Source organism: Falco naumanni, chromosome 10, assembly GCF_017639655.2.
Source record: "Falco naumanni isolate bFalNau1 chromosome 10, bFalNau1.pat, whole genome shotgun sequence".
NCBI lineage: Eukaryota > Metazoa > Chordata > Aves > Falconiformes > Falconidae > Falco > Falco naumanni.
Genome location: NC_054063.1, coordinates 36687728 through 36712545, shown reverse-complemented (window position 1 = coordinate 36712545; position 24818 = coordinate 36687728). Strand labels below are relative to the sequence as shown.

At 44.9% G+C, this 24818-nt stretch overlaps 1 protein-coding gene across 6 annotated transcripts in view; it reads right to left on the bottom strand.

Annotated features, from left to right (window-relative positions):
* The window catches only part of CEP250 (centrosomal protein 250), a 37567-nt gene that overhangs the window by 11792 nt on the left and 957 nt on the right, over positions 1 to 24818 (bottom strand). For 4 of the 6 annotated variants that reach the window (XR_005830021.1, XR_005830022.1, XR_005830023.1 and 1 more), the window contains exons 3-26: positions 24059 to 24141; positions 23304 to 23469; positions 22523 to 22629; positions 21021 to 21248; positions 20337 to 20433; positions 19755 to 19853; positions 18610 to 18771; positions 18116 to 18294; positions 17520 to 17702; positions 16438 to 16582; positions 16008 to 16154; positions 15588 to 15818; positions 13196 to 13389; positions 10818 to 10945; positions 10448 to 10617; positions 9499 to 9678; positions 8186 to 8320; positions 7702 to 7845; positions 6947 to 7248; positions 5515 to 5674; positions 4421 to 4733; positions 3884 to 4011; positions 3500 to 3620; positions 1654 to 1808 (exon numbers count right to left, since the gene is read on the bottom strand). Coding sequence is in view for 3 of the 6 variants with exons in the window: in XM_040609565.1 (XP_040465499.1) it covers positions 1654 to 1808; positions 3500 to 3620; positions 3884 to 4011; positions 4421 to 4733; positions 5515 to 5674; positions 6947 to 7248; positions 7702 to 7845; positions 8186 to 8320; positions 9499 to 9678; positions 10448 to 10617; positions 10818 to 10945; positions 13196 to 13389; positions 15588 to 15818; positions 16008 to 16154; positions 16438 to 16582; positions 17520 to 17702; positions 18116 to 18294; positions 18610 to 18771; positions 19755 to 19853; positions 20337 to 20433; positions 21021 to 21248; positions 22523 to 22629; positions 23304 to 23469; positions 24059 to 24141 (3957 nt within the window). In the remaining 3 variants the exon portion in view is untranslated. Of the gene's footprint in view, positions 1 to 1653; positions 1809 to 3499; positions 3621 to 3883; positions 4012 to 4420; positions 4734 to 5514; positions 5675 to 6946; positions 7249 to 7701; positions 7846 to 8185; positions 8321 to 9498; positions 9679 to 10447; positions 10618 to 10817; positions 10946 to 13195; positions 13390 to 15587; positions 15819 to 16007; positions 16155 to 16437; positions 16583 to 17519; positions 17703 to 18115; positions 18295 to 18394; positions 18557 to 18609; positions 18772 to 19754; positions 19854 to 20336; positions 20434 to 21020; positions 21249 to 22522; positions 22630 to 23303; positions 23470 to 24058; positions 24142 to 24818 lie in introns of those variants that run through there. The other 2 variants (XM_040609566.1, XM_040609567.1) reach the window with 2 other exon arrangements.

The following is a 24818-nucleotide window of genomic DNA, read 5'->3' as shown; positions in this document are numbered from 1 at the left end:
GCAAAATAAGAGGAAAAAATTCAATAATTCCACCAATACGTGTTTGGTTTTGATACTAGATTTGAACTCCTGGTCCAGTGGCAGTCAAGGCCTGAAGCCTGAGCTTTTAGTAGAAAATTTGAGCTGTTTTCCCTGTTCAATATAAATTTTCTACTGTCACTCAAAAAAGATTTGAGAACCGTACTGTATTTATCAAACTCCATCCATAACAGATTTTGGAGTCACTGTAAATGGAAAAGTGGGAAAATACTGATCATAGAATCATTTAGGTTGGAAAAGACCTTTAAGATCATCAAGTCCAACTGACTTGCATGATTACCTCCCCGATTCTAGCACTGTGCCAGCTTGTGACAATTTTCAGTCTCCTCCTGGCCCCACATGGACCTGCTGTATTTACCACACCCTTTGCCAAGGCATTCAACAAGTCTGCTCTGCTAGAACATCTCCTGTCATATGCTTGCAGCATGGCTCTTACTACCTTCATCAGATGGGCTCTTGTTCATGTCTTGGAAAAGAGTGAATGACCACTTTCCCCTTCCTCCCTGCCTCTCAGGCTGTTGTAGACATCTCCTGTGACACTCTTTAGGTTGTGTCTTTCCCAACCTACTCAGCCAGTCCTGTCTTTTTGCTGTTCTCTGAACCTCTTCTAGCTCTAGTGTGTTCTTTTGAGGAGGAGCTGCCAGAGCTGCAGCCAGGATTTAAAAGTCCAGACTAAGCACGATTTACACAGTGGCATGATGATGTTCTCTCTTTTATGAAAAGAGGACACTTCATTTACCTTTTCTTTTTGTTTGGACCTCTACTGTGTAGAATTTTCATGGTACCATCCTCTAGAACCCCACTGTCTCCTCTTGAAGGAGTAATGGTGAGATCACAGTCTGTCATTCTGTTTTTGAAATGAGGACTAGTTTTTCCCTTGCAAACATACATATTTACCTGGATTGGCACTTTTCTCAAATTGCTCTGTTTTCTCCCCACTGTCTGCTCTCAGATGGGCAATTTTGAACAGCTTTCTATTATTAGCAAACTATCTTCTCACCCCTTTTTCCAGATCCAGATATTTAGAAATCTAAACATGAATTTGAACACAAATAATTGCCCAATTATTTGTGTGCCACATAAATAACGTTTGAAAATTATTTTAAAGCTTCAATGGCACAAATCTTCAGAATTGGGGAAAATAAACATCCTGAATCATAACTGAGTTTTATGACTACTGCATCTTTTCCTACTTATTCAGAAGAACGCAGTTGGAAAAGCTAAACAAAAAAACAACCACTGGTATAAACAATATCCTTCTGCTCTTGCAGTGGTCCGTGGTCTCTCCACATAGTCTGTGATATGGGTCATCTTGACGATCTCACCTTTCTTGACTGTTTTCTCCTACCCAAGGTGATGGATGACCCTGCTAATTCAGCTACATGGCCTGGCAGGAAAGCAAAAGTCTGGCAAACAAGGAATGATGAGTGGAAGGAAGGGGAAGTGAGGGAAACTTGGTCAGCATTTGCATACTCTATCTTCTCAGATTTGGACTGAACCTGTACAATACCACCCATAATCAGTTCTCCACTGGAAACAGTTGCTCCTTAGAATTATAAAAGAAGGCCCAAAAACATGTAAGGAATGGCCCTTGATGGCATCTGCCAGCCTCACCAGGACATCCTTTCTCTGCCTCTCAGTGCCCTCGAGTTTCTTTTCCAAAGACACCACCTCTTGATGTAGAGTTGTAGCCTCCTCTTTTAAAGCAGCGGCCTCTTCCTGCAGGGCAGCTTGTAGAGAGTTCTTCTTGCATTCTGCCACTTGTGTCTCTGCAGCAGTAAAGGTGAAGGAAAAGGTGAAAAGCAAAGAAAAACTAATCTGATTTGCATCCTACAGAGAAAAAATACTTTTCTTATCTGCCTGTCTGTGTTTTCAAGGCATTAAGTCCACAAGGACTTTCAAAGCAGACATAAATACTTTCAGGCAGAGAAAAAAAAGAATGAAAGTGACAAGATTTAGAATAATATGAAAATGTGCTTGCTTTTCAGCCTGTTGAAAGGCCAGGGCTAAGGGCATGGCAGCACATCATCCACAGTGTTAGAAGTAGGTAGAACTGACATCGATGAAACAAGGACAGAGACAGTAGCTGAGAGTCAGGTCTAGTGTCCTAAAGGAAAAGTGAAGACTGACAATGACGCAGTTAATTGACCAGGAAGACAAAGAGACATTAGAGAAAAAACAGATGTCAGTGTTGCTCTTGAAGATGCACTTTAGTGTTTGTCCATAAGAATGCTAGAGGAAGACATCGTGTACTGGCAGAAGAAGAAGGAAATGTTCAGTGATACTGGAACAACAGTAAGGCCAGAATAATTGAGCATCACACCAGTACCGAGATCTGAAGCCAGAAGGACTACAGATAGACAGGGACTAAAACTAAACTAATAGACTAAACTAATAGGCAGGAACTAAAGAGGAAAAGAACTGACTAGTGCGACAAGGAGGATGTGTCCAACGGCAGAATTGAAGTATATGAGCTGTTACCACATGTAACATATGTAATAAAAACTACAGATGTTCCAGAAAAAGTGGTGATCTAAGGCCTGGAAAAGTCTCCTGTAAAAAGTCTGAAAAACGATTAGCAGTTCCATCTTGGAGAGAGAACATGAAGAAATACTGCACAGGTAAAGGCACCATATCAGCAGGCAACAGTCTGTGGAGGAGGCAATAAGCAATGCCCACACTTCCACGTTCCTGCAGTCTGAGACAAGAAAAACAAGACAGTGAGATGAAAAAGCAATTTTGATGTGTAGAGTGGGAAAACATATGTCAGAGAAAGGAGCAGGGGTGCCTGTCCAGCTATGATAAAGAGAGGCCAAGAAGCCCTGGAGGCTCTGGGATGGCCTGGAGATTAGAGGAAGAGGTGGGTAGTTACATGTGAAAAACAGTTTATAGACAAACCCAATGTGAATGTGTCACCAAAGACGTAAGTAAGAAGTGGCTAGGGAAGCAAGAAACTGTTTGCTGTGGCTGTGAGCTCAGACCCCCAATCAGTATTGGCAAGAAAACAGGTAAGAAGGATGCAGAAACACTTAGTACCAGAGAACTAGGAAAAGCAGCTGAAGATGCAATAACATAGGACCTTAACGCTGAACTAATGCTCTGTGAATCTGCCGTGTAAGAGGAAAAGGAAGTCAATACAAACATGGGTTTTTGCAGATTGGTGCTTTTAAACAACATATGGAGAAGGATGCTGTGAGGCATCGAGCTACACCTACTTAGCAGTGACATGTGACTTGAAAGGCACCACCTCTGCACATTACAGCAGTAGCACAGCTGGGTGCACTGCCAGCCACTGGATCTTTCTCTATAAAAAGCTTTCTTTGGAAGTTCTACAGGTAAGTCTCATCTTGTTTTTCTCCTCTGCCCATCTCCAGGCACTGCACTTTTCCTCTGTGTGGTATCAGACATCCCCGCTGGTGGGACAGGATGGGGTCAGTGGATTGGAAAGGAGAAGCCATACCTTCCTGACTTTGAGCCATCTGTTTCTGCAGCTTTTGATTGTGGGTGCTGAAATGGTCCCTCCCAGCTTGCCACCTGCTCAGCTCCAGCTCTGAGTCTTGTATCTTCTTCCTCGCATCATTCTGGAAGAGGTAAGAAGAGAAGGATCACCTCACAGAGCCACTGCTGGCAGGAGACAAGAGGTACAAACACTAAGGCAGAAATAGCCAAGGTGGGAGGGCGCAGCTGACAGTAATAGTAGATGTGATCATGATTCTCCTTTGTCCCCATGGCAGCAAGCCAACCTGGCCTAAACGAATTCACACCCATTCTGGCTTCAGCACTCTGCTTGTCAGTTCAGTTCAGCAAAGGGACAGGATTTCTGGGTGCACTAGACACACATTACCAGATCTTGTTGAGTCTGCATCAGGTGCTGACGCAGGTCTTGTAGGGCTGCTGCCACTCTGTCCACTGTGAGCTCTGCAGGGAGGTCCTTGGCCTGAGAAACAGTCAGGTCCCAGACTTGACCCTGTTCTGAAGAGAGAAGCCATTCTGTTTCAAGATTTAATTGAAGGGTCTCCAACAAACGTCTCCTCATATGTAGGAGAAGGTGGCAGCGTCTTTCACATTGTCCTAGAGGTTGTGTTAGTGAGATGCGTGTCACAGGCTAATGTTGAGGTCCACTAATGTCAGTGCTGCCCCAGAGAAGAGCGCACATGCCCTACGACTTGACATGACCTGGGCCCTATTTCATTTTGATGCCAGTCATTTCTCCACAAAGAAACATGGACCTGTCTCTCTGCAGGGATGTCAGGCTTTTAAGACTTCCCAAGGCTTGAGTCAGCCTAAACCAAAAGGACCGGATTACAAAGAACCACGCCTTCCTCCATCTGCTCTCCTGTATGTGCTCTACAGACCTGTTAACCCAGCCTCCCACACCCACCTGAACTCCAAGTGACTAAGTCTCTGCTGTCCCTGATCATGCGGTGGAGAGCCGAGTGCAGTTTGTCCAGCTGGGATCGGGCATCACAGTGGGCCCTGTTAGCCTGCTGATGCTCTGTGGCCAACGCCTTCGCTCTGTTCTCTGTGCTACAAAGCCTCAAACGCAGTTCAGACATCTCAGCCTCCAGCATGTGCAGAGAGTCCCTCAAGCACCGTTCGCTTGCTCGGGACTCCTCCAGATCCTTCAGCAGCTGCTTCTCTCGAGCTGCCAGGCCAGCCTCCTTCTCCAGCACTACTTCTTGCAGTGACTCTACCTGTAACACAGATGCAGAGAGCCTCAGGGACAGTGCTGCTACTGAGGCAGCAGAGCTGGAAGTAGGGGGAGGAACAAAGGATAAACTACTACAAGAAAAAAACACACTGGAAACAGAAGGCACAAAGCCATGGATTCAAACTGTGCAAAATAAGCTAGAGGCAGGTATCTGGGGGCTAAGAGGCCAAAGTTTCCTCACCCATAGGTGAATGGCCGAACTGTCAGGCTTTCATGCTTTCCAATCTCAGAAGCAAAGCTCTGTGCTTGTGTGTGTGTATGAGAGGGTGAGAGTGGGTGGCTGGCAGCGTGAGGTAGCGGATCAAGCATCCCTGCATGGAGAATGGGGCTGCCAGGGATGCTTGGGGGTAAAAGTAAAGGGGAGACAATCAACAGCCTTTACAGGGCATCTCCAACATGCAGGTGAACTGGATGAGATGGAAGTGCCTTCCACAGACTGCAATAATCACTTCTATTTCACCAGACTGCTCAGTGCCTGGCAGAGGTAGAAACACCATCGGGGGACAACAATTACAACAGAGATACTGAGAAGCTCCAAAAGGAGCCTTCTGTCTCTCCTCAGACAATTAATGCCATGAACCACGACAGAATACGGGAAACACAGGCAGAACATAGCTGATCCAGCCTTGACCTCAGTGTGCAAAGTCTCTGGGCAGAATACAGAAGGAATGCATGTTGTTGGGAGAGGAAACAAGTTGGGGCCTACAAGCTGAAGGTGATTTTCTGTGTGTCCCTGGAGAAGAGGATGCTAGTGTATAGGTCACCTGGTTGTTGAGCTCTTGTATTTCTCTTCTGTGGTCCGAATGGAGCTGCTGGGCCTGGTGAACAGCTGAGAGAAGCCGAGACACCTCATTGTGCTGGGCAAAGCTGTTTTCTTCCAGGGTTCTGAGGCTCTTTTCCTTCTCTTCCAGAGACAAAGTCAGCCTGAAAGATAGAGCAAGCAACTCATTACTACACGGTATAACGTTTAATAAACTCTTAGTACTTCCACCGCCCAGGGGAAAATTGCTTTATTTACTGAGATTTGTCTAAACAACTAGGCTGCTTGTTCAGCCCTAAGCCAGGTTGGCAGTCACACCCAAGCATGCGCCCACTGTGCTTTTTTCCACAGAAGAAAGGTGAATTACTGGCTAAATAACTTTTTTTTTTTTTTGAGACGGGAATGTGAATATAAATGTAACAAAGTCTTGAAATGAAGACATGATGGAAAAGGAAAGGGTTTTTTTAACTAATGAGACTCCAAGGGAGAGGTTTTGTCAATAATGAAGAGACATTTTCTTCCCCTAGCTTGTATGTCCTGGTAAGAACAGCAGCAACTGATGGCAAGGTGATCTCTAGGGAGTTTTGTAAGACTTGACAGCATCCATTTTACTTTCAGCTAGAGGAACGAAGGCCGATACCAGAAGTGGTAATGTAGGCTTGGAAGAAATACTCAGATCCTTACAGAAGATGGAGGATCCTGCACAGGGGAAGCAGGAGTGCACTGACTTTTATTTCTCTTCTTCAATGAAGATATGCGTTGAAGACTGGCAGTGCTTTGACCAGGTGAAGTAGCCTACCTACCCTTTCTCTTCTTTCTTGTATTCCTTGGACAGTCAGCAACTTCTTTAACTGTTGAGGCTGGCAGGGACCCTGCTTTAGCCCCTCCAGAGACCTGTTGAGATTTTTTGAGGAAGGGGGAAACAGATGGCAGTAAGAAACATTCTTGTTTGTTGGGTGCTGCACAGGGGAATCTGACTTAGTTCAAAATCATGGTTTTAAGATGGCTTCTGTCAACCAAGGGTATCAGGATGGAACACTGATACAGATCCCAGATGTTTCAAGTTTAGTGGACCCAAGGTGGAGCCGATGGATCTACCTAGCTCATTATATGGAGCTCATCCTGCCTCCCTTGGTGCGTTTCAGGTTTGAAACCCATGGAAGTTTCATTTAACAGTATCAACATGCCAACCTAACAAAAAACCACCTCCTTTTAAGGAAAGGACTACTCCAAAACCCATTGTCCTCAGAAAAACTGTAACTGAAAGATTAAAATAAAAGAAAATGAGACACAACATCAAGAGAATGAAACATATCTGCAAGGACAGTTCAGAACTCTGCTTTTTAGGAAATACTGCCAAAGCCACTTGCATATGCAAAGATCAGGAAGAGGGAATCCACTAAACAGAATGGAGAGTCTCACAGGCTTTCATTTACCTGGCTCTTTCACTCTCTAGGACCTTCATTGAAGCCTGAAATTCTGTGTTGTGACGCTCCACTTCTTCCCATCGACTCCTTTCCCCCTCCAAGGACTGCAGACACACTTGCAGCTCCTTGTTCTGATGTTCTATCTCTTCCCATTGACTCTTCTTCTCCTCTAAGATCTTCTGGAGGTGCATAACCTCCAGTGCCTTCTGCCTTGACAGTTCCTGTGCCTCGCTCACCTCTTGCTGAGCTTTGCGGCCAGTCACTTGCTGGGACTCTTCAGAGGCTGCTAGCTGAGATGTCAACTCTTCCACCTCAAGTAAAACATAACAAAACAGTCAAAGACTACAACTTGTCACTGCCAGATATATCATATCCTGTGAGCAAAGGGAAAGAACAAGTTCAAATTTCACCCTATCATGAGAGTACCACATTCACAATCAATACAGCCGACTTCTTTAAAAATCTAAGTGGGTCACCATCTTCACCTGAAAATCCACCTTAACAAAGAAGGTTAGTAGTAACAGGCCAGCAGAAATCCATGCTGATTTCTGGCAAACAGGCAAAGAGGCAAAAGGCCCACCTGTCCAGGGCAGCAGCTGAGATTCAGCTGACTGGTACGTCTCCCTCAGACCAGCTGAGATGGAGACCACAGTGTGATGGCAGCCAGAGGGACCACCCATCAGCCTGCTGCTCTGCTATGGAAAGGCAAGAAAGGGAGAGACCCCCTGTTTGATGACTGGAGTAGCTATTGCTGTTTCAGTCACCTGTTTTTGTAGAGCATCCCTCTGCTGAAGTAGGACATCCATTTCCTCTCCGATGGTTTTTATTTCTTCTTTGTGCCTCTTCTCCACTGCCTGGATCTTACTGTGAGTTTCCTGCAGCTCTGCTTGCAGCATTTCTGTCATGTTCTGTAAACACAAATGGAGAGCAAGTTATTGGGACCTACCATCAGTTTTAAGCATTTCCCTCTTTCTGTCTCAAAATCACATTCATTCAGACACTTCTTTCTGCTTTTCTACCCAGCTCTGCTTCCAGTGTAACTCCTCCTTCCTGTTGCTGATCTCTGGAGCTTGCCAGGCTCTGTGCTTTCAGAGCCTGCAGTAGTCCCTGTCGCCTCAAGTCACAGGACAATGTTTTATGTCCTTGTTACTGCCCTTCACTTTGTTACTTGGCACTCTCAGCCTCTTTCAGCTTATGTCCAATTGTCAACAGCCTGTTCTTTCCATCTACCCTACTAGTCAGACTTACCTGCCCATTCTCTTGCTGCTCTTTCACCTCCTGCCTGAGCTGCTCTAGCTGCTGGCAGGTGTCTCTTAGCTCTCTCTGCGTTTGGAGTAGTGTCTCTAATAAAGCATTCTTCTCACGCTCCTCTTCTAGCAGGACCTGCGCAGAAGCAAAGAGAAGATGAGTTTAAACTTCCCATACAAAATTTGTGTGGCAAGACTCAAAGGCTGATGGGCTCATACATTCTCAAAGCACTACGCTGCTGGTCTCTTGGTCACTATCTTTCCCCTTGGAGACACAGCTTCCTAAGTGAGACTGGCAGTATAAACTGCCAATCCATGGCCCGTGGTCCATCCACAGTCCATCTGGGATTGAATCTCCAACAAACTCTCAGTCATCTAATAGGGAAATATGTGGCATTTCTCCAATGTCTCACCTTACTGGTGAGGGCACCCCTCACTTTCTGCTGTGTCCTGCTGGTCTTTCAATAGCGACTTTTTCACACAGTTAGCAGTAGAGAAAATGCAAGGCTGCTGGAGTGCTGAAACTAGCAGCTCCTTCATAAAACCAATCCATTCTACGTGGGGTTTGGTGAAATATTCACTTCAGTATTAAGGTATTCAGTAGACTTTGGTAAAGTACTGACCTTACAGGGACAGACTGTCATCTCTGAGTACTGCCCTGTCACTTCAATACCTGCAGACACAGTTGGGGATACTGCTGTCCTTAGGCAGTCTTCACAAAGAGGAATTTGGGTAGGACACAAGGAGGACTCTCAGTGTATGACAGGGTTGCTTTGGCACAGAAGATCTGGGCACAAAATAGCTTACCAAGAAGTGACTTAAAACACAGCCCAGAAGACACCCTGTTTTACTGCTCAGCAATATTTCAGAAGTCTTTTACATATTTTTTTTCTGTCAACAATCCTGCCATGTCCCCCTGTTCCCCCAAACAAAAATTCCATCCTCATGGTGATTCGTTCCAGCAAACTCACTTGGGTCTTAGATGTAGTTAAAAGCTATAAGCAATCAGTACACATCAAAAGAGGGCCATTAAGAGAACTGTGAAGACACTCTGAGGTAAGTCTTAAAAAAAAAAAAGAACAAAAAAAAGAACACAATAGCAGCATGAATCTCAACTGAAAGGTGACGTTTCTGCCTGGCTTCCTACGAAAGATCTCATTCCTAGTCCCAAAGATAGCCTCGCACACACCTTTCACCTCACCAAATTCAGTGTAGAGAACATGCAGGACTGCTCCACACAGCCTGATATCCAGCCACCTCCCACAGCTCTAGCTTTGCAAAAAAACGCACGAATTTTCCTTTCACAGTCCTTACCTCTTGCTTGGCATCTTCGACTCTGATTAGTTCCTCTTCTTGTTGAGCTTGCATGGTAGCAACTCTCTCCTTCATATCAAACAGCTTCTTCTCGTGCTCCCCTTCTCTCTCTGCCTTCTCTTTTTCCCATTGCTCCCGCATCTCCTGCAGCTCTGAATTGCGCCCTTCCCGCTCCCTTGCCTGGTGAGGGGAGAAGAGATTTCAAGACAAAGTCCCAGCCAAACTCCTCAAAAAAAAAGTGAAGCTTCATCCCTCCCACAAACCTCCACCTGAACAGTGCACAGTAGTGACTTTGTGCCCCCCATAAATCATCCTACCGAGGAACTTAAAAGGAGGGTCAGCAGGTGGAAGAAAAGGTGTCACCTTTCCCTCCTCTGATGGCTGCCTGCTTCCTAGCACCTCACGCCTCAGGATTTCTTTCTATTTTCAAAGCTCAGTCCCCTTCAAACCAATAGAAAGGTGAAGATGGATTGCACGATGAGAAACAGGCCAGTACCCTGACGCCCTACTCACAAGGGAAGCCAACAACTGAAGTACCAGGAACAAGGGGCCTGTTCCATATGCCTCAAGCCCAAAGATAATACTTCTGTCAACTGCAAAAAGACAGAAAGAAAGGAACAAAGTTCTTGTGACTGCAGCTGGCAGCAAACGTTAGGAGTCTACTTCATGGTAGACAGGAGTCTGGGAAGAGCCTACCCCTTTGCTGCCATGCTTTGGCTGGGGACCACCCAACCTTCTGTTGAACTCGTCTTATGCCCACAGTGACTCTGTGGCTGCATTTATTGTCCCAGCATAGTCTTGTGGGTCTTCAGGTGCCTTCAAGTATAAGCCACTGCAACATGTGGCCTATGACAGATAACTGCTGCCATTTCACATGCTCAGGCTATTATTCTTCTAAAGCCAGCCCACAAAGCTTGCTTGAAGAATTCAGAAGCATATTGTTTCCTACCAGGTCTTGCAGAAGCTTGTTTATTTCCACTCCGTGATCAGTTTCCTGAAGTTTCAGGGTATTGTTATACTGCTGTTCTGTTTGCATGAGCTGTTGCTTCATGTTTTCACGTTCCTGCTTCATGAGAGCTCTCTCAGCTTCCAGCTCATGTTCAAGGCACTTCACTTCCCCTACAAACATGACAAATGGCAAGATTCAGTCTACACAAACAATGGTTCTGACTTTACTGAGCTTAAGCCATTTGAATTTCAGTGTAGGAGGGATCTGCCTCCAGTTCCTTCACTCCTCAGAAGCACTGCAGACAGAACTATTTTTATACCATCTTCTCTAGGCAGGGGATCACCAGAAACAAAGCACATGAGGCTCTCACCTTGTATTACCTCCTTGGCCTGTGTAACTGCATGAAGTTGGATTTCAAGCTGACTCTTGGTGATCTCCAGCTGAGATAAGTGCTGCTGAGCCTCAAACAGGCTAGATTCCAGGGTCTCCTTTAGTGACCTGCAAGTTGTGAATACAAAGAGAAATTAGTTTCTTTCCAGTAAGAAGGCATTCAAGATCCTTACCTCTGAGTGCAGAAAATGGGTTGCATGGAAACTTGTATACAAAAAATACATTTCTACCATTTAAAATAGTGATGCAGGCCTCTCTGAGGGAATGTCCAGGCTTTCCTTATGACCTATCACAACACAGAACACCCAGCCAAATTTGATCTCAATGACCAAATCTTAAATTGCTGTCATCTGATCTACGACACATGAGTAGCTGTGCCCATGAAGTCTGTGTCAGCAAGCAAAAACCCAGCCTATGCTCGTAGCCCCTTATCTCAGCTGCACTTCCTAGCTGCTCTTCAGGGGGAAAGAGTAAGAGCATGTCCCTGGCTGACTCATGACTTTTTAACGCTGTTCATAGAGTAGGTATAGGCAGGTAATTTTCCAGACTCCCTATATTTAGAAGGGACTGAAGAAACACATCAGATAGTGTAGTAAAATCTTATGCTTGTAGCAGCAAGAGTAAGAAATCAGAACTAGATTTTATTGAACAAAAACTATCAGAAAGGAGAGACAGCTATGCTTCAGTTTAAGTTGTTGGAAGTTCAAGAGAAAAACTCACTACCTTTAAGTTACTAAGTAATTTGGGCTACTGCCCTTGTCACTCTTTAAAAGGGAAGTTGTAGTACCACAGATGCAAACTGTTACATGCACAGACTTCAGCCAACTGCTGCATATGGCACACATGATTCTGGAACGAGGAGCTGCAGCTACCTCCCTAAGCTAACACAGCACCTGCTGTGCCAGGCTCCTACAATACATGGCACTGCCTCACTAGTACAGGGACGCAGTCAGGATAACACCCTTCAGGGTAAAGGGGCACCTGAGTGGTGCAACAATAAAACCCGCAAAGAAGGATTTCACTACTCTGATGGACGATGGAAGATATATCTTCAAGAACAAGCACATATTTCTGATTATGCCAATCTCTGGCAGTCTGAAGTAAATATGCTCCATTTTAAGGATAAATAGAAGTCAATCTCTAAAACAGAACAGAAACGATAGAGTATAAAACTGTGACAACAAAAAAAAAAAGGCTCTTGACAACAACATCTGGCAAGAATAGTTGCTGATTTTTCGTTATCTGTTGCCAAAGGTTCTTCATAACCAATTTATCTTACTAAAAAAATAATGTATCCCTTCTCAAAAAAAAAAAAAAAAAAAAAAAGAGCTGAACATTTAGTAACAACCCAATAACTAACCAAACATAATTCAGCTGGATCAAATACGAGATGCTAGAGCTCAGGTGAAGCAGCAGCTCTGAAGAAACACACTAAGCCGAAGTGGTGTTTATCAGCCTTGCTAACAACATACTCTGGAGTGATGAAGTGTAAAAGTCAAGCAGTGTGACAAACAACCTCTAAAACATCATTCATACAGTTATGCAAGTTCAGGAGTCTTCCAAAAAACTCCTAAGAGGAGGACAAACTTTTGTTTTTTTGGTGGGGAAAAGCAGAACTTGTCCCATTTGAGCACACCTGATACAGCAGAAGCACTGAATCTTATTCCTTCCCCGTGTAACTTCTCTGTGACATCTGTCTCCAAACAGCATGCGGTAAGGAGTACAGGACCCAGACATCAATGATGGGCAACAATCCTCAAAGACTGGCAAGAATTCCAAAGAGGTTTCCCTGCTGCTAACCAACTCCAGGTCCTGCACCATACTTAACAAGAGTTAGCTTAAAAACAGAAGGCCCTCAACATTTTCAGCATGAGCCACTAGCTTCACCTTAAATGGCAGTGTCCTACTCACAATGTCTGTATGCAACAGCCTTGAATTCTGAAGATCCCATGTCAAACTACTCAGTAAGGAAAAGGTCTATGTTCAAATGCACAGAACAAGAAACCAACACCAGAAAGAAACTTCAGGTATCAATAAATGTCTGCATGGTTTAATTATTACTCAGTTCAGAGCCAAGCTGACTTGCTGACTTTACACAGTAATGTACAAGGGGGCATAAACATACTCCCAAGGCTCAGGAGAGCTTTGCTAGCTTTAGCTGTCAGAAAAATAACATTAAAATCACGGTATACTTCCCCCCTTCCCTTCAGGATTCTTCCATTTTCTGTCCATGAAAGCTGAAAACATCTGAAAAGCACACAAGATGCAATCCTTGTGTAATGATTACTACCTTTATAATTACAAACATTAAATAATCTAGACCACTAGTCCTGCCTAGGGTCTCCTCCCTGCCTTTACCTGGCCTCTGCCAGCTGCTCTGAAAGGCCATGTCTGTCCCGCTCCATGGCTGCCAGTCGCACCTCTAGGGCAGCCTTCTCATGCACCAGCAATTCCTTCTCTTTGGTCACCTTGGCCAGTGCGTGCCCTTGGCGAGAGGACTCCTGGCGCAACTGCTCCAGACCACTGCTAGCTGACTCTTGCTGGCGGTAAACCTGGAAGCAGGACAAAATACAGTTAGAGTCCTTTCTCTGGAGTTCTGTGCAGAGCCTTCCAAATGTGCTACTTCCAAATGAGCTGGAGGAGAAGAAGCTCCTCTACTGTGGGCTGTAAGTTTAAGAACATCTGCTGTGTACCGCACTAATACCCTGGGCTGTCAAAAGGCACTGGCACTGTTAACTTGAGAGTGATACGTAAGGCCATACTGAGTTGTCTGGGACCAGACAGTTCCTTCACAAAAAAAACCAAGTACCCCAGACACTATGGTTTCATCCAAAAATACTGTGTCTTCCAGAACTGCCTTGCAAAGTAAAATTGTACCAGAATCTATTCCAGTGTTGGAAATTTTCAGGTAAGGTTGAGCAAAAGCAACTTTTCTGCTCAGTGAAGAAAATGAAAATACACATGGCTTCTCCTTCTAGGAAAAAAAATGATCAAAGTATCACCTGCTTCAGAGAGTAAAGTAGTTGGATGAAACAAGGTGATGCATGGCAGTGTCATTTAGCGATTTATGAAAGTCTGGCCGAGGGGCCAGAGAGATGGTAGACTGTTTGTACAGTAGTTCATGTCCGCAATACTGTTTACTTGTCTTATTAGAAGTTCTCTAATATACCTCTCTGGTATTCAAGCTTGAGGATTAACAGTGACTTTTTCCACTATTTTCTTCAGTATAACACCTTTGCTGTGTATTTGCCAAACATGCCACATACTCCTAAACTAAGACTATCTAACAGAGAACAGACCATCAGAAACAAACAATTCTCTCAGTGTTATTCCATAATACCCAATATTATATATTATGAAACTGACAGTTAAATGATGACAAACTCCCTAGTCTCCTTCAGTGACATGACTCTCCCAAGCTCTTTTTTTAGGGTACTGAAATAAGTTAGTCCAGAGTGAAGTCTTGTGTGATCACCTATTTCTCATCTTCTTCCTCAAAGCCTAAAGAGGCTCTAACAGTTCATAGAATCATAAAATCATTTAGGTTGGAAAAGACCTGTAAGATCATCAAGTCCAACTGTAAACCTAACACGGCCCATTCCACCACTAAACCATGTCCCCAAGTGCTATGTCTACATGCCTTAAATAACTCCAGGGATGGTGACTCAACCACCTCCCTCGGCAGCCTGTTCCAGTGTTTGACCACGCTTTCAGTGAAGAAGTATTTCCAAATATCCAATCTAAACCTCCACTGGCACAACTTGAGGCCATTTCCTATTGTCCCATCACTTGTTATTTGGGAAAAGAGACCAACCCCCACCTTACTACACCCTCCTTTCAGTTAGTTGTAGGGAGTGATAAGGTCTCTCCTGAACCTCCTTTTCTCCAGGCTAAACACCTCCAGCTCCCCCAGCCACCCCCCATCAGCCTTGTGCCTCAGACCCTTCCCCAGCCCCGTTGCCCATCCCTGGACACGCTCCAGTCCCTCCATGTCCCTCCTGGAGGAAGGGGCCCAATTCTGCACACAGGGTTTGCAATGCGGCCGCACCAGTGCGAGCACAGGGGGATGGGCACTACCCTAGCCCTGCTGGCCACACTGTTTCAGATAAAGCCAGGACGCTGTTGGCCTCCTTGGCCACCTGGGCACACCGCTGGCTCACACTGAGCTGGCTGTCAACCAGCACCCTCAGGACCTTCTCCTCCAGGCAGTTTTCCAGCCACAAAGTTGTATGTACATCTTAAAATACAACTTCAACAATTTCAGGATGTCATCCCCATTCTTAGCAACATGAGACAGCAAACATTGACTTGCAGCTTTGTCCTGCTCAGACAAATGGAGTTTTGAAAGCGGCAGACTTCACAACAAAAAGCATAAATAGAAACGTGCAGCCCTGTTTTTTGCCTTAGAAAAAGCTATAGTTTGTTTCTTCTGCCACACTGTGAGAGCAGTAGCCCCACTCAGATTCATGGACAACACAATCATCTCTTTGCAACTTATCAAAAGCCAAAAAACAGGCCAACACAGACAGGTGGATTAGAAGAATCTGTGGAAGCAGAGAACAAATGCAGAGAATTGCAGAAAAGCTTTGCAAGCCATCAACATGTTTCCAAAAAGAAGTAAACAAAGCCTTCTGGCCTCCAGTGCTACCAAGGGTCGCCTTGACAAAAACACTGCAGAATCTAACAGATCCAGCTTCACTGAGCCAAGCAGCCAGATGCTCACCCAAAAGCACCAGGTTTTTGGTCTCACCTGATTGAGTTTCTCTTGGGTTTCTTCCTTCTCCTCTGCCAGTATTGTCAGCTGTACCTGCAGCCCCTCCTGTTGCTCCTCTGCTTTCTTCAGCAGCTGCTCCAGGCGGGCTTTCTCTGCGCAGAGCTCTTCATTTGTTCTCTTACACAAGTTCAGCTTCTCCTGGTCAGAGATCTTTGCTCTCTCCATCTCGTCCACTTTACCTGACAGAACTTCATTCTCTTGCTCCAGCTACAATCACAGAAGCACAGAGGAAATAAAATACAGTAAGATTTACTCTGCAGGAGGTTTGGCTTGGACAGAAAACGGAGGAACATTTCCATATTCACTCGGTCATGCTGTCTGAGGGCAAGAAGTCTGAGAAGCAACAGCAGCAGCTGGAGACAAACACCTGGCAAGATCTTTGGCAACTCTGCTCACCTGCAGCACAAGTGTGTTCAGTTGCACTTTATCCAATGCAAGAGCTTCATTGATACTGCTCATGTTCCCTGTTGCGACACGTAGCTCAGCTATTTCAGCACTCAGCTTATTCTGAGCCCCTGTCAACTCTGCGACTGACTGCTCTGCCTGAAGAGACAGAAGAACAACATGACAACAAAGGTAGGACAATCTCTGAACTCAGGCAGCAGCTCCACATCACCCATGTGCCTCTGACATGCTCCCAGTTCAGCACTCTCAGTAAGCACACGGGGACTAACTATCCCAAAGAGCCTGTGTGGTCTGATTACAATTTTTCAAGAAAGAGAACAACATTGTCCCTTTCTTCTACTGCCAGAAACAGCATCTGTGGTGGTCTTGCTATCAGAGCTGCCTCTCCCACAAGTGCTGCCCAGGAATAAGGTGACCATACCTTCTCCAGTGCCATGGTAAGCTCATGTTTCTCTTGCTTCAGCAGATCCCTCTGAAGGTGCAATTCCTCCAGTGTCTCTCTCGCAACTACCAACTCATTCTGTAATAAGGAATATTTCTCTTCAAGGACAGCCAAGTCCTTCATTCTATAAGAATGGGAAAAGACAAACAAATGTTAACTTAAAAACATTCTCATTTCCAAAACCTAGAGTACATACTATGTTCCAGATATGGCAGTTTGAACGATTTCTACCACTTTTACACCTAAAGAACACTGGCATTTCCTGACTAGAGATGCTTCACTCTCTCATTGATGTAGGTGAAACATTTGTCATGGAGGAAGTAAAACAAGCTTCCAGGAATCACAAAACACCTCCAGAAAGTTCAGGTACACTCAACTTAGCAGATTTCTCCCTCTTAGTTTTCTCTCTCCTTTTTGATACACTGGATATAAGTCTTTCCAAAGTTCTTCTTCGGGTAAGACAGACTCTTTCAGACCAGATTAATATTCCCATAATTACTCCTGCCTTCAGCAGTGAAATGATGAAAGAGCCTGCAGTCTATCTGGGGAGGAGATGTATGACTTTCCAATCCAACAGTCATAGGATCACAGGACGATTGAGGCTGGCAGGGACCACAGGAGCCCCGTAGCCCAATCTTCAGCTCAAAGCAGCTGGGGTCAGCTATGGGAGCAGTCCAAGTTGCTCAAGGCTCTATCCAGTTGGGTCTTCCAAATTTTCAGGGATGGAATCTGCACAACATCTCTGAGGAATCTGTTCTGCTGCATGACTGCCTTCATTGTTCAGTTCTCTGTTCTGCTTAAATCTAGTCTGAACCTCTCCTGTTTCAGTTTATGCCTGTCATCAACTATTCTGGTCAGGTTTGGCATGATTATTTTAAAGAGTCATAAAGGAAGTACAAGGAGGCAGCTATGCTGCATGTCAGGAGGTAGCCAGACCTGTCCACATGCTCCCTTCACCCTTCCATGCTACAAATGGCAAGCATGCAAAATTCCTCTTATATAGTGGGCCTCCCGAAGTCCAGCAATGCCCACCCTTGCCCAGAAAAAGCTTTAACGCTCACAGGAGCTCCTGGTCACTACGTGCTCTCTCCATCATCTGTTGCTGCTCTGCCATTTCCCCCTGGGCTGAATCTTCCTTCAACTGCAGTTCAGTGTTACTTTGTCGCAGACGCGAGGCTTCTCGCTCTGTTACTTCAAGCTGTTGCTGTAGGTCTTCCCTGGTCTTCTCGAGGTTTGCACAGTCACTGCAGAGACAAGGCTCAGTTAGAAGAATGAAGAGGCTTGAACATAGATCCCATTTTCATCATTCCAAGATGGAGTTGTGGGGAATACAGTGACAAAGAACTTGCACCTCCCTTCACAAGGTAATTGAAGAGGGAAAGAGAAAGTAAGGCATGGTTTTGCCTTCATTCAGTGAGAAGCAGTGGCTAGGAAAGACCACCCAAAGAACAGAATGCAGAGTAGCAGCATGTCGAATTGCTCTGAATCTCCAAGAAAGCCTTAGGGTTCACAGCAGAGCATGAAAAGCAGTGACAGCAGGATGCTCAAGTGCCAAACACGTGGTAGGGAAGGTGAGTTCTTTGCCCATAACACCTCTGAACTCCCTAAACTGGAAGCAGATTGCCTCTAGAATGAAGGAGAAGAAGGAAACACTCACCTTCTGAGTGCTTCTACTAGAGAGTGGAGGTGCTGCTGGTGGCTGCTGGACATCTTGCATTCCTCCTCCAGCTGCTCAACCCTTTGCTGCAGCTTGCTGCACTTCTCTTCCCACTGTCTGTGCTGGTGCAGCAAGAAATTGATAGAATCCTGTCTGGCAGAAAGCTCTTCTTTTAGGGCCTGCAAGGAACGGGCAGGGAAAGAGCACAGACAAGCAATAAGGAGCAGGGAAGATGGCTCCACATAGCAGGGAGAAGACGCAGGCAGAGAGATATCTCACCTGAAGGCAAAAGCTGTGATGAGGGGGTGGAGATCAAGAAGAGAAAAGCAGTAGAACACGGAGCTGGTGAGACTGGCAAGGCAATATGGTATGAAGAATGGGAAGGCTAGAAAGAAACTAGCCAAACTGGCTAAGTAAATGGAAAGGTTTCAAGCTAAGTGAAGCATTAGCAGCTGAGCCTGTGGCCAGCAGTGAAGACAAGCAGAAATTCTCACCTGTGTTGCCCCTTGCCTCCTTGCCAGTGCTTCCTGAACCAATACAAAGGCATGCTCTGCATCAACGGACCTCAGAGAAGAGAGGATGTTGCTATACTCTGCATGTTGGGAACTCTCGGTGCAGATAATGTTGACTGTACTGTCACTGTCATCTAACACCACCTGAAAGCCCACATCAAGCTGTTACTCTTTACTCATTCTACTTCACTCATTTCTTCTTTCTCCCCCACTTCACCCTACAGTCACTAAAAACTCAATTCTCTCATTTCTTCTGTCAACAAAGAAGTCTTGTCCCTGTGACCACAAGTACTCCAGGGATTTCTGAGTACAATTACTATAAACCAATAAGCAGCAAGTGTGAAGCAGCTAGAGGCTGCCTGAACACTCGGTTTCTTCAAGATCTCAGGAATGATTTTGGTCTCCTTCAGCTTCTTAGAGCACCAAATCAATGCTTGAAATAGCAATAAAAGGAAACATCAATGCTGCCCAGGGAAGAAGGAAGCTGAGGAATACTGGGAAACAGCAATGAAAAAGCTAATGTTTGTAATTACTCTGAGCAGCAGCACAAGAGGATAAAAATGACTACATAAGGGGAAAGAACTAACTCTGTGAGAAGCTGTGTAAAAGACCTGATGATTAAATGTTCCTCCATAGAGCAGAATTTAGGACCAAGTTAAAGTTACCCCTAAACAGTTAGATCAGTTGCAATTCTGGGGAGATAATGGTCAGTGAAGGTAGAGTGGAGCAGAGTTGGCAAGTGCATTGATTGAGTCAGTGGCCTTTTATTAAAAATCTGAAGAGCAACAGAGTCATTACTCAAGGAGGGTGGGGGAAGCATTCAAGGAACACTGGAGTACACGTGTCAAGCAGCCAACCTGGAAAGTATAGTCCAAAACAGGCCTCAGCAGGACAGTGAAGGCAAAGGTACTAAAATTTCTAGTGACTCACCTGAAGTCTCACAGGACAGCCAACTTGGAAGTTGTAACAGGTTTTATGTCAGAAAAGTGGTATAAAAATTAAACAGCCAGTAGCAGTTAACATAGATAGTAAAGAACATATATATCTATTCCCTGCGCTAGTCCATTGCCTTCCGCAAATACTGTGAAATCAAATTTACAGGGATGTGGTCTCAACTCTGTACTCACCTCAGTTATATCTTTTATCACCTTTTGGAGGGAAAGATTCTCCTCTTTGGCACTTTTAGTCAATGAAGCTTCATATTCTCTCTCTAACTGACTTGCTTCCTGAGAACAGAGTAAGGAAAGGGTGGTCAGGGAAGAGCTGCTCCCCTCTGCAGCATTCCCATCCCCAGCAGTATTGTCACACTGATAAGCCTCAGCCCTAGTGATTCTACTGTATTCCTTCCCAGATCTACTCAATTTCTTCTTTGCTAAAACTGAGGAAGACCAACAGCTCATTTTTATAGACTGCTATGAAGCTGTCAATTCCAAGGAACTTTGATCGCCAGAGGCTTAAAGTCACAGGCAGAATAGCATTGATGCAATCTGCCTGAGGAGGACAACTGAATTGTCAGCAGCTCCCTGCCACTGTCTGCACCTGAACTGATCACACATGTGCCAAACACACAAGGAGTATTTTGGCAATATGCCTGATGTTCCCATACAATTTGCATCTTTACTGCTTCTTCTCCTGAGGAAGCCACATCCCTTTGTGCTAAGGCTGGAGAGCAAACACTGGGCTACCTCCCAGATAAAGGTAAAACATACCAGAATCTCCAAAGTGTCGTTAAGCATTTTCATGGCCTTCTCCTTCTCCTCGTTTTGCTTCTGAGACTGTACAAGCAGGGCTGAGAGCTCCATCACCCTGAGAAGACAAGGTCCACGTGCCATTCCAAAAGCATTGCACACCACCACCTGTTAAAGAGCTAAGCAGCTCCCAGAGGCATAGCAGAGAAAGTTCAACCCAGAAAATACAGCAAAGGCTGCGTTCATCCCTACAGATTAATATGCTTGATGCTGCAAATCGGCACTTCTTGCCCCAAAGGCCTTCTGCACTCAGTCTGCCCAGGAACTGTCAGTACAAAGGTGCTCCAGTGCTTATGCTTGCTGTGGGCAAATTCCTCACAACACCTTTAGCACAACCCCTTTAGCAAAAGGGCTCTACAAGACAGAACTCTCCTCACACTGGTCTCAATTTCTCACCAAGAATCAGTTAAAACAAAAACATTGTAACATGCAATCTCTTTTCCAGTCTTGTCTTACTCAAAAGAGCTTCCATCAGTCAGACATTTTTTTCTGTCCTTTCTGTTGAAGGCAATAGTTTGACCAGGGACAGAAATAATAGGGCTATGCAGAATGGGTGTGTTTAAATGTGAACACAACCCACCTATGAATCCAGGAAGCAGCCACAAAAGATAATGTGTGTAATAGCAAAGTTTAAAGCACCTTTACCTGTCTTGAAGCTCCTTCTTCTCCAGGTCCTCCTTGACCTGTAAGCACATCACTTCTCCAGTCTTCTGGTTAATTTCCTGTCCTGCTTGCTGCTGTGCCTGATCCTTCAGGACAGGTCTACCCAGAGTGATGGACTCCCAGAGCTGTATGCTGGAGTTTAGACGGGAGCAGTTTACAAGGACAGATCCAGAAAGCCTCATCTGCTCTGCCTTCAGCTCCGACAAATCTCTGAAAAAGAATCAAGGAAGATACAACGTTCACACCACCGTCTTTACCAGCTGATTCACTTCTGAGGCATGTAATAGCACAATAGTGAAAGCTGGCTGGAAAGATGACATCTTCATTGAGGACAAACCGTTCATCTGATGCTTTGGGATCAGGACACATCTTGACAGTTGAGCAGTGAGTCTACTGGACAGCTGAGGAATGAGTCTGTTCCTCATCAGAGATAAGAAGAAATGTATGGCACAGCCAGAAAGCTTCAGGGACCTCTAATTACTCTTATCAATTGTTGCTCCTCCTCTATCTTATTAACATACTCTAATTATCATTAATAGGTGTAAGGAATTTTACCAGGGTCCTCAGCTTTTATACCTAGGAGATCAGCCTTAAGCGACCTATTATTATCAACACTTCAACTGCTAAGAGGCCCATGACAGTATCTACATAATAAACATTTCAGGAAGGTGGTGTAAGAATAATCCTAAAATGCTGTAACAAAAAAGCACAAATAACACAAGAATGCAATAGTAGATCAGGCATACTCTACACATTAAGGGAAGGCTTATAATCAAGTAAGGTAAATAGCTGACAGTAACCCAGAGTTTGAAATCACATGCTGGCATCAGAAGAATGTACCATTACTATTTTTGTTCATGTAGAAGGCAATCATGAGAAAGGAACCTCCCAGAGCCCAAGAATAAGAAAACACTCATAAAGAGAGGTATCAAACCAAGCAAAATAAATTGGATAAATGCAGTAACAGAGAAGAGAAGCTATTCTTTCCCTCAACAATATTGGTACAGGATTAAGCAGATACAAACTGACCAGAATAAATATAAACTGTAAATGAGAAAGAAAAAAAAATGTATTTATGAATGATCTTTCCATCAGAAGCAGTGGGAAAAGAAACTCAATGAGATTTCATCATTCTGTAAAAGAGACTGCTCCACATGCTGCATGCACAGCTTTGGCGAGTCCCTTCCAATGTGTCCATATATGCCTGTGTCTGTGTTAATATGCTCAATCATCACCATAGCAAAGTCATCTCTTCAGGGCCTTTGCATTCCTTATAGTTCAAGCCCCTCAGTTTTATCTCAAAACCAGCATAAAACAAATTGATTCCAAAAATAGCCTAAAGCATGCTTAACGGCATTAGTTCAGACTACCACAGGAGAAACCGTATCTTTAGCCACAACTGATGTAACACTGAGACTTAAAAAGCAGGTGTGAAGGCAAGCTACATTTTTTTGCCAAGAGATCTAGCCTTAACTTCTACTCACCTGTCAGTGGCAGTCTTCATTTCCAGAAAATGACGGCGGAAGGTTACCACCTGACGCCACAGGCCGATGAGACGGTTATGTTCACCCCTTAAGTAGTTTTCATAAAGCTAAATGTGCAAAGTCAAAAAGAAATGCCAATTCAGCCTTCACTGTCACTATACAGTGACACTATGCTTTCAGACAGCAGAGAGTACAACCACCACCAGGTCTCCTTTAATAACAGTTCTGAGAGGGGCATCAAGGACTTAAGAGGCATCTTCAGCAGACCAGCCACCTGACTTCAAAGAAGGGAACATCCACACTCCTCCTGCAGGAGTGGGTATCTGCAAATGATGATCACCTCACTTTGCAGAGGTTCTAACAGTCTTGGTGGAAGAAGACAAAAACAAGCCCCTCCAAGACCAGTGTCAGATTTGCTTACCACAGGCAAGGTAAGGGAGGCCTGTCCTGTTCGTCCATCAGCTACTCTGAATCTGAAAACACACAGATCTCTCTGGTCTCCTGGACTGTTCTAGATGGACATTTAAGAGCTACTAAAAGATGAGCAGTACACAGCAACAGCAAGCATTTGCCTTTAGGACAGAGCACAGCAGGTGGGCACCTTCCACCACCACAATCTGCTGACACTCCTCCATCTCACACCCCTGCCTTCTGCTCTCAACACCAATACATCCTCAACAGACCCACAACTTTCACACAGCAAGTTCTCTACACCAGAAATAAAATGCATTCTCATTCCACTCTGGCATCACATCTGATATTCCCATAGCCTTGTCCTTACCTCACGGTCATTGCGCCATTCGCTTTCCTTCAATTCCAGCTCCTCCCGGGCCCTCATCCAATCTGCCGTCAGTTTTCCAACATCTTCTCTGAGGGCTGAATTCACCTCATTTGCTTTGTTGAGGTGCTCCCGCAGGAGAGTGTTCACTTCTGCCAGATTCTCACGCCTTGGAAAGGGAGAAACAGCAATGAGGTTGACTGAGCAACTGCTATCCTGAATTTTCCCACAATATCCCACAATTTTCCAACTCCCTCAACACTGACTTTGTTGTCAAACTGAGAGGCAGTAAAAGTGCTTTCTAGGATTAACTAAGATCTCTCTGTGATGGTGCACTCATTTGCTTCTCCTTGCTTTAAACCTTCAATTTCCATCAATTTCCATCTATGCTTTTGGTTTCCCCTCCCTCTTCAAATTTCATGATGCCCACAGTTAACGTCTTACATCCCCTTTGTGCTGTCTGATCACTGGATGCATCGCCTTTCTCTAGCATTGCCCTGAGTCACTCACCTACTATTCTAACCCTAGAATAATTTAGGCTGCAAAGGGACCTGTGGAGGTCACCCAGAATAACCCCCCTTCTCAAAACAGCACACAGCACTGTTGCTGCACCACAGAAAACGGACTGTGGACCTTTCTCCTTTCAAAGTGGCTTGCCCAACCGCTTCCCTTGGGGAGCCTAGGTAGCACTGACAACTTTTCTCTCAGTTCCATAAGCATCAGGATACCAAGTTTGAGGGAATGCTTCTTCCTTGTACCTTTGCTGCTCCTCTTCCACCTGAAGCAGTGCTTTCTCCAGGCTGTGGTCTTCTGTGGCTTCCCACCTGCCTGGAAGGCATCCCTTAAGAAGAAATGAAATGTTTAGTCAGATTCCTGTGTTCATTGCTGTTAGCATCCATCACTTTCACCTCCACTTGTTGGGTATCTCAGGAGCTCGTGGCTTCTTCCAGGCATAACAGTGTCGTGACTATGAAGAGGAATGGAGGGGAAGGGTGTTACTCAACAGGAGTAGCTCTCAGTCTCCCACTGTCACACTTTCACAGCTAAGTATCCTCAGTTCGCAGCTGTGAGGGCTAACTTTGACTTGAAGCCTGGGAATGCTCTCCTACTCTCTTACCCTTTGTTTCCTAGGTTTACTTTAGCCGTGAAGCAGAAAGAAAAGCAGAGAGCCAGCTCTGGATGCTGAATGCCAACATTCTTGCCTTCCAAAATGCTATGTTTGAACCAATTCTTTTTCAGAGACAGCCATATAATGTAACAGGCAGTACAGCCCTCTCCCAAGCGTAGGACAAAATGTTACTCCAGCAATAAAGCACTCTTCTGCAAATCTAAGATCCTTCTTGATAGGGTTTTCTGAAGCAGCATTTCCATGACTACTGCTCTAAGAACAGCAAATGGACAAAACACTGCGAGGCAAACTTACAGCGCTTCTTTAAACCCTCAGGGTGCAGAACCTTCTCCTCTGTCACTGCTTTGGGGAGCTTTTTTTTTGTGTCTGTGTTCACAAATTCTACGTAC